This window comes from Prunus mume, linkage group LG1 (assembly GCF_029339155.1).
Source record: "Prunus mume cultivar Tortuosa linkage group LG1, ASM2933915v1, whole genome shotgun sequence".
NCBI lineage: Eukaryota > Viridiplantae > Streptophyta > Magnoliopsida > Rosales > Rosaceae > Prunus > Prunus mume.
This window is the reverse complement of record NC_142698.1, coordinates 4,742,256-4,751,935: the sequence shown is the minus strand read 5'-3', so window position 1 is coordinate 4,751,935 and position 9,680 is coordinate 4,742,256. Positions and strand designations below refer to the sequence as shown.

General features: G+C 34.8%; 1 protein-coding gene and 1 pseudogene across 1 annotated transcript; both read left to right on the top strand.

Moving 5' to 3' along the window:
* The first annotated feature begins 3,183 nt into the window (after window positions 1-3,183).
* LOC107881890 (26S proteasome non-ATPase regulatory subunit 11 homolog pseudogene) lies at window positions 3,184-3,765 on the top strand (annotated as a pseudogene).
* A 4,576-nt stretch (window positions 3,766-8,341) lies between these two features.
* On the top strand, window positions 8,342-9,189 carry LOC148920797 (uncharacterized). The gene is made up of 4 exons (XM_089047061.1): window positions 8,342-8,461; window positions 8,720-8,830; window positions 9,006-9,056; window positions 9,184-9,189. The coding sequence occupies exons 1-4, from the start codon at window positions 8,342-8,344 to the stop codon at window positions 9,187-9,189; spliced, it is 288 nt and encodes a 95-aa protein (XP_088903187.1).
* Window positions 9,190-9,680: the final 491 nt, after the last annotated feature.

Sequence of the window (9,680 nt, the reverse complement as noted above, 5' to 3'; positions counted from 1 at the left end):
AGGTGTGTTGAAAGAGACTTTCGAGAAAATTATGAAATGCTGTATTTTTCTGGAAATTTCAGTTCATGGGCCTTAGTTTGGCTCTCGTGTTCCTTTGATATGTGAAGTATTGTTTTTATTTTTATTTTTTTATTTTTTTATTTTATAAAGGCTTTGATGTTTTGGAAACTAGGAATAGCAACGGTCAAAACCCTCTTGATTTCACTGATTTTGGTTAAGTTTTGGGGGATCAAATATTGATGTGAAGTTAGGTTTTTCAAAACTGCCAAAACAGAGGAAGCTCGAAAATGAAAAATTTAGATTTTTGGGTCTGTCTTTGGGTTCAAATTTCTCACTAACCGTAGCTCCATTTTCACACATCTTTATATGTATAAAAAGCTGATGCTATTAGCTTCAATTTGAGTATAGTCTTACAAAGTTTTGCTATTGTTAGTCAAGCAAAAAACAAAGTGGAAAATAGGAAAAGAAAAAGGTCTTTTGGGGAAGACGATGAATAGTACCATGCAATCACCATATGTGTGTTCAACGCATATGGTGCAATGTTGGTGTCGTTCGTCATCCTCCCCAACTTTGTTTTTCATTTTAATTACTTTGATGTTGGTTTTGGGACCATTTGAGACTCATAACTTTTTGACCAAAAATTATGTTAAGCAAAAGCACTAAATATTATTTGTCTCTATTGTTCGATTTAGGCTTAATTGGAAACAGAAGAATTGGAAGGGTAATTCGATAATCTAGCTAGTCGGACACGAGGTAGGGTTCCCTGATTTCCCGATGATTGGGCTATGTCACTTTTAATCTTGGTGCTTATTTATAGTACTATAAATATGAATACTATTATTTATTTGCTCAGTGAATATTATGTGATGTTATTTAAATATTATTATTGATGTTTCTCTGTGGATATTATTTGATGTTGGGTGAATATTTTTATTCATGGATTAAGCCTAAAATATTATTCTTATTCTTTGTATTATTATTCCGCAGAGATAAATGATGTTTGCATTGCATTTCATATGCATCATAAATACAGTGGTATTGGGGTGTGTGTGTCGTTTGAGGTATATCTAAGGGGTGGGAGAAGACCTTAGATATATTTGAGTTAAAATGTGGAATATATTCAGGTGACGGGAGCAGGGCCTCAAGTGAAAAATGAAAGTTGAGAAATTCGTAAACAAAAGAAAATGGGTTAAGGGACGGATGGGCACTAGTTCATATTGTAGGGTATTCAGAGCCACAATGATAAAACGCATGGTATGGGACATGCATGCTTATTTCCCTAAGGTATGAATTAGTGAGATTAGAAGGGAGTGAATTCATGGCATCACCACATATGCAAATTTATTTAGAGTGCTGCTATTTCCACCCACTTATCCTATTTTCTCAGCCACCTTATCTTCCTACTCACCATATAAATTTGAAAAAATACAATCCTATCTTTCCACCCACCATTCTTAAAACACTACTACAAAAAGTGACAAAGACGACCAGAAAAAAACGATGGTTTAAGAGAAAACCGTCATTTTTTAAAAGACGACGGTTCTATAAAACCGCCGTGTAAGAACAACTTAAACAACTAAAAAATGGAGATTCCAATGGTTGTTTCTAAAAAATGACACACCTAATTAAAAAAGCGACGTCTTATTGAACAAGGATTTTAGCAGAGTAAAATCTAAGCCAACAAAGAACGGCAGAAGGTATGAATAAACCGACGTAGAAAGTAAAGACGATGTAAAAAAAAGCTGCCGTTTTACTCAGAAATTAACAAGACCAAGTTTTCGAAAAATGCGCCGTATAATTACAAATAAATCCACGGCGGTATAATACAAAATATAGTCGTATTAAATTAATGTACAACGACGGCAAAGATAAATTTATTGACGTCTTTCTTGTATAGTTATACGATGGTGCGTATTATAAAATTTACCGTCGTATTTATGCACTTTATGTGTCTACCCTGATATCTAAACCGTCGTCTTAATAATATTATTTTTTACTATTTATTTGTTGGATTTTGTTATCCTACGACGGTAGACCAACTAATGACAAAAATTGTAAATAACTACGACCGTTTACATAGAAAACCGCCGACAGAATCATATTTTTCTGAGATCCCAAAAGATACGTTGTGAACTTAAAATTACCATCGTATTTATTAACTTTATACGGCATACCTTATATTTAAACCGTCTTCCTTAATAGGAATTTTTTTAACAATTTATTTCTTGGATTTTGTTATCCTACGTTGGTAGATCAACTTAATGACAAGAATTGAAATAACCACAACGGTTTATATAGAAAACCGCCAACATAATCAGATTTTTCTGCGAACCCAAGTACGAAATCTTACCAAATGGAACTCTGTTCCTCATCATAATCGGACCACAGAAAGACAATATTTTAAAGGTTAATGATGTATGTGTTTTGTGTCTTTGAGATACACAAATGCACATACACATTAACATCCAAAAAATTGCCTCTGAAATTTGACGACGGCAACATCCAAACAATTGCCTTCTAAAATTTCACGACGGCAGCCACATATTTGCATTCAGAGAGACAATTTTTTGAACGTTGGTGATGTGTGTATGTTTGTGAATCAGATACACAAACATACACACACACACCAACATCCAAATAGATCTGCCTCCTAAGAGGTGAGATAGAGAAACTGGCAAGAAGAAGTTGAAACCCTAATTGAAAACTAAAACTGAAAGAACTCGTGAAAAAAAACTCTATTTATAATTAAAAAATTAAATCCACGTCGGTTATATTACACTTAATGACGTTTAACAAAAAGAGTCTACGTCGGTCCGTACCAACCCTTTAGACATATAAAATACTTCCCACATCGGTTATGGTATTTCCATGACGTAGTACAGACATATTAGGCCGGTTTATTAGCGCAAAACAAATATATTGCGTCGTCTTAGTCTCAGAGAAAAAAACCAACGACATAATCAATTAAGTAACTGACGTAGAAATGAAAGATGTCGGTAATTATAAACCTACCGCCATCTTACTTTAATATACTACAATGACATCTGTGGAATAAAAAAAGACGACCAAAAAAGACGACAGTAGAACAAAAAACCGTCGTTGTTTTTATGTTCGTATTTAGATGCTAAGGCAATTTTATTATTTAATTTTAATAGTTTGGTCTGTTCTCCTTCTGCAGGACTTGGATAGTTCAAAGCATTGATAATGTCTTCATCATATCTCCCAGCAACTACTGATTCGATTGCTCAGGCTTTAGAGGCCAAAGCCCCATCTGAAGCCATTTCTATTCTTTATCACATTCTTGAAAACCCATCTTCTTCTTCTGAAGCTCTATGGATAAAGGAACAGGCTATCACAAATCTGACGGATCTTCTTAGACAAGAAAATCGAGCAGAGGATCTTCGTAACCTTCTCACCCAGTTGAGGCCTTTCTTTAACTCGATTCCCAAGGTGAAAACTGCAAAAATTGTATGTAGTATTATTGATGCAGTAGCTAAAGTACCATGCACATCTGATCTTCAGATTTTCCTTTGCAAAGAAATGGTGCAGTGGACCCGTGCTGAGAAGCGAACTTTCCTTCGACAGCAAGTGGAGGCCAGGCTTGCATCGCTTTTGATGGAAAGCAAGGAGTATTCAGAAGCACTAAGTCTCCTATCAGTCTTGATCAAGGAAGTGAGAAGGCTAGATGACAAGCTTCTTCTTATGGACATAGATTTGTTGGAGAGTAAGCTCCATTTCTCTTTGAGAAAGACAATGTGTCTTTGAGAGACACCAAAACGCATACATCATTAACATCCAAATTATTGTCTTTGAGATGTGAGAGAGAGTGATGATGCATGTGTGTCTATGAGAGAGGAAGACGAGCCTCCAGAAGAACTTGGAACCTTAAATGAAAACTGAAACTGAAAGAAAGCGTCAAATTATACGATAAATCTTTAAAACCCACGGCGGTCCTTACACACAAATTGCCGTTTAATTTAAACATCCACGTCGGTTATTCTTTAATGGAATCCACGTCGTATATTATAACATAATCCACGTTGGTATGTTACAAAAACACGACGTGTTAAATCTATGTACCATGACGCGAGAGATTAATTTATCGACTTATTATTTTGGAGTGTACTACGACGGTACCTACAACACTACTGTCGTAGTTTTTCTATTTATACGTCTGCCTTCTCTATAAACCGACGTCTTTCTTTTATTGCTTTTTTAAAATTAATTAATTTTTCTTTTATTTTGGTAATATCTTTCTTAATATCTATCACGACGCTATATTAAAAAACCGACATTGAAGAAAATATCGTCGTGGAATTATATATAAACACGGCATTTTATGAAAACTAAGGGTCGTTAAAAAAATATACTAGGGCGGTGGAAACATATACTGACGTTTAATAAATAATACTAGGGCGCTTTCTATTAATCGCGTCGTTTTATGAAACGGTTTGTGAATATATTCAAATTTTCGTCTACCTAACTTACACTTGCACTGTCGGTGTATCGCATCGCCTTCCTCTCGTCTTCGTCGTTGTCTCTGAACTTAATCACCAAACTCCGAGAGAAAGCTTTCGTTGCACGCAAAAGGTAAGCATTTCTCACTATTTTTGTTGCTGTTTTGCATGCTCATACGGTTTTTGTTTTGAAATTTTTTTTTACCTTGTTTCTGGCCAAAATCATTTTAATTCTTTCCAAGTTTGATAAAATATACAGACAAAGAGGGAAAGTTTTCAACTTTTAACACAACTCTGTTTATTCTACTTCAACTAAATAAGACGACGGTAGCTTCTTATTTATGTGGTTAGATTTGTAGACCACGACGGTTCGTCAGTTGTCCTAGCTTTGTCTGAAAGTTGTTCTAAGTTGTTTTTAAAATGACCGTCGTTTTTTTATTTGATTGTCTAAGATATATTCATTGCAAGTTTGATTTCTCTGAACCAAGGTTTTTGTTTTTCCTAATTTGATAAAATACAAAGATAAAGAAAGAAGGGTTTGGAACAACTTCACTATTTTTGTTTTCCATCTTATATAGACGACGGTATCTTATTATTCATGTTGTTTGAATTTTCATACCACGATGTTAAATTAATATTAACGTCGTTTGAATTTCAATATCCTGACGGAATATAAATATTGCCGTAATAAAGTCTTATTACGTCTTCTGTTATATTGTTACGTCGTGTGAACAGAAGTACTACGTCCAGAATTTTTAAAAAACGTCGTTGTTTGAAGTGAAAATCTAAAATATTTTCACCTGAATGTCTGAATCTGCAATCACTTTTCTATTTTTTGTAATTATATTATAAGATGTCGGTGGTTTAATATTAACGTCGTTTTAATGTATTAACCACGTCGTTGTTTAAGTACCGTCGTTTTAAAGATATATTACGTCTGATGTTATGTTATTGAGTCGTGTGAAATGTTATCATACGTCGTGTTTTATAAATAACAGTCGTTTGTTTTCTTAATTTTGTCCTGAAATATTTTCACTTGCAGGTTTGATTTGTCTGTAACCATGGTTTCTCAAGACCAAAGTAAGGACTCTGGCTCGAAAAAAAATGGAGGTAAGGAGCTTGGATTGGTAAATCCTCAACACAAGTCCTTGAAGAAGATAAAGTTTGTTTCATCTGCTGAGACAGAACCAGGCAGCACGACAACATATTCTGAGGAGCCAAAGTCAGGTCGAGGTATAAGCACAATGCCTCGTGTTGTTAAGAGAAAATATTAGAAAATCAAGCCAGTTGTTGAGTACAATAAAAGGGGGAAAGCATGTGGCCCTGCACATACTGAGATGCAGTCCTACATTTGTGTGTTGGCACGCTCTAGAGTCCTACTTGTGGACAAGAAATGGGTTGAAATCCCCAATGATATAAAAGAGCAGATTTGGGAAGCCATTGACATGGCTTTTGTGATAGGTCAAGGGGGCAAGAAACTGGTGTTATCTTCTACTGCCAAGAAATGGAAGGATTTCAAGTCTACACTAACGAGGCATTATATCCTTCCATTCATCAAGGAGAAGGATAAATTAAGCCAACCCCCTGAACTATATAAATTCATAGAGAAAGCAGAATGGGATGCCTTTGTAGCTTCAAGGTTATCCGAACAATTTGTGTCTCTGCATTTTGAACAATCACAGAGGAGGGAGAAACTTGAGTACAATCATTGATTGTCTTGAAAAGGATATGCTGGTTTGGAGGATCAATTGGAGGAAACCATGCCCGGGGTAGAAATTGATCGATCTACCTTATGGAAGAAAGCTAGACAAGACAAACATAGTAACATCCCGGATCCAAAGGTGGCAGAGAAAGCAAAATTAATTGTAAGCCTACTCACTCTGTTTTAAATCTTTATTAAACTGTGTATTGCCGTGATAATTCTTATTTCATCTTCTGTTATATTTTTGCGTCGTGTGAATAATATTACTACGTCTAAATGTTTTAAAAAACGCTGTTACAGGTCTGAGTCTAGAATAAGACGTCGGTGGTTTATTTATGGCGTCGTTTGAAACTACTAACCACGTCGTTAGTTAAGTACCGTTGTGATAAATTTATGTGACATAGATTGCTACGTTATGCATCGTGTGAAATTATATAATACGTCATTTTTTATATAAATAACCGTCGTGTGTTTTCTTCTGCTGACTTTTTTTTAATATATATTTGTTTTAGGATGAATTGCAAAAACAAGTCTCTAAAGGCAGTCTTACGGTATCTGGCAAGTAATGATGTGTTGACAATGGCTTTGGGTCCCGAGCATCCAGGGAGAGTTTAAGGGGTAGGTGTTGGGATTTCCCCTAAGCAATACTTCAATTTACCTAGACAACAGAGGGTAAAGTTTGCCGATCAATTAAAGGAAAGTGTAAGACTTGTCCTTCAACAAGAGACTTTAAAGATGGAGGCTAGAACCAAGCAATTGGTAGAGGCTGAGAGGGAAAATATTATGAGTCAGCTTTCCCAACTCATCCCCAATTTTGATCCAAGCATGCTTAAACCGAAAACTAGCCCCTGTCAAAACCAAGGTCGAGGGCAAAGTCCCAAAAATCCAATGTCGAACAAAGCAAGCTGCTCTGGGGCTCTTGATCGGAGATCCCTACATTTTGAGGATGATACTGCCAAGTATGGGGAAAAGCAGGATGAAATTGTAAGATCTCTGAACTTTGAATTCTCTATTTTTTCTAAAAGCTATTAGACGTCGTTATTGTTAATAAAACCGTCGTTTGAAATACATACCACGACGATTTTATTAATAAACCGTCGTTTTGGTTTAAATACCACGTCGTATTTAGTTTACTTGTTTTACACGCCAATAGACGTCGTTATTTTTGAAAACTTTTATGGTGATTTAGACGACGGTTTTAGTCCTTACCGACATAATAGATAAATCCCACGACGTTTATTATTTACCATCGTTTAATGATTTTAAGACGTCCGTAATTTGTACATACCGTCTTGTGTTATGCCTTACCACGACGTTTTAATTTAATTTTTTTACTTTTTGTACAATCTGTCTTATATATATTTCTTTATTTCTTAAAACAGAAATCTAGGGATTTAGAAAAGCAAGATGAAGAAAAGAAAGATGAAAAGCAAGATGAAAAGGTAAATTCTCATAACTTTGCCTTTTTTATTTGTTTTTCAAATTTTAGACGTCAATATTTTCTTTAAACAGTCGTTTGTTTTAAATTTCCATGGCAATTTTGTTTTTAATTGAATTTTTAAATTGTTGTACAAGCTTTCTTATATATCTCTCTTTATTTATTAAAACAGAAATTCAGTGGTGGAGAAAAGGAAATTGTGGTAAATTCATTATCTATGAATTTTGCATTTTAATTAGACGTCGGAATTTGTTTTCTATGACGTAATAAATTATTCACCACGATGGTGTTTTGTTACCGTCGTTTAAATTATTTATCAGATGACGTTGTTTTCTTTATACCGTCGTGTTTATTGAATTACCACGTCATTTTATTTTGCTTAATTTCTTTAAACAGAATATTGAAGTAGTTGATTATTCAAAGCTGAAGGTGCCATCTTCTTTACAATCCCTTTGTCGTTATGTGGAAACGACACTAAAGCCTCAGGAGAAGATTATGACCTTTACAATTGAGAAGGAGGTGTTTGGTGAAGATCGTAGCACCTTCGTCTTGCATGAAGATATTACACAGTTTGCAGGCATGGAAGAAATTGGGGCTACTGTGGTTGTAGTATATATGAGGTTTTTCCTTATCAAATATTTATTTCACGCTCTCCTTTCTGTTGAAGAAAAAAAGTCATGTGATCATTTCATATATATATTTAGGTGCCTATTTGATAATTTGAAAGCTACAAATATGTTGAACATGGTTGGCTTTATCGACCCTGCTCAAGTTAATGCCAACGCTGGGTCATTAACTGAGAGATCACGTTTGGTAGCCAATCGACTTCAAAAGACAGATGGTGAACAGATTTTCATGATGCCTTACAATCCAGGTTAGTCTCCTTAACAGGATTTTGTTTGTATGATGCACTGCGTATAAAACTGTTTAACCTTTATATTAATTTTGTGCAGCCGTCATTGGGTCTTGTTCAATGTGAGAGCAAAGAAGGAAACTGTCTATTTTCTGGATCCTCTGCCCGGAAATTGAGTGGTTGATGAGGAGGCCAATAACATATTGAACAGTGTTATCAAAATGTATAATTCACGCATAGGCAGACAAGGCTGTAAAGCAACCATTTAGAAAACTCTACCAGGCACACCAAAGCAACCAAGCAGTGTAGAATGCGGCTATTATGTCATGCGCTTCATGAGAGACATCATCATGGATCCTTCCCTGGAGTTTGAGAAGACGGTAAGAAGAAAATTTTCAGATTTATTTTATGTGGTTTTTTGTATTATCAATGACGGTCCTTTTAAAATTACCGTCGTTGCATCAATATACTATGTCGGTTATGAAAAATAGCGTCGTCTGTGATTGAATTTCTATTTATTTATAAAGCTTAATAATCATTGTTTATGGATTGCAGTTTTCAAAGGGAAACGATCAATCGCTATACCCTCAAGCAGCCATTGATGAAGTCAGGAAAGAATGGGCAGAGTTTGTTTGCCTTCATATGGAGTAGAGGATTTTTAGAACACTTGAAATTTTTATATAATGTACACATTTTGTTAGAATTAGTAAAGTTTTTGTACAAATTTTTTTAGAATTAGACAAGTTTTTGTACAAATTTTGTCTATAATATACATCCTTTTTTTCCTTGAATTTTTTTTGAGGTTTTCGTAATTTAAAAAAAAGAAATTACGTAACCGACGTGTATCGAACGACATAATTATGTCAAAAACCGTCATCTTATGGTGTACAAAAGTTTGTAAAAAAATAAAACGAGAGGAGTACATTACAGACGACGTCTAAAGGAAATATAGGTGACGTTTAATGCATGTTCCATTTATTACAATGGACGTTGGAACAAATAACAACGTCATCGTTTGAAACAAATCTGACGTAAAAGGATATTTAGACGACATAGATGACATGGTAATTCAATTACACGGCGACACCTCTTTAGTTTAAGTCGTGATATACCGTTTGTACGTCGATGACAGCCATTTAAGTTGTATTTAAACGACGTCATTTGAGTGAAAATTTCGCCATGGGTTCGCTTTTAAAAGACGTCCTTTTTAAAAGTAAGTCGTTTATTAGA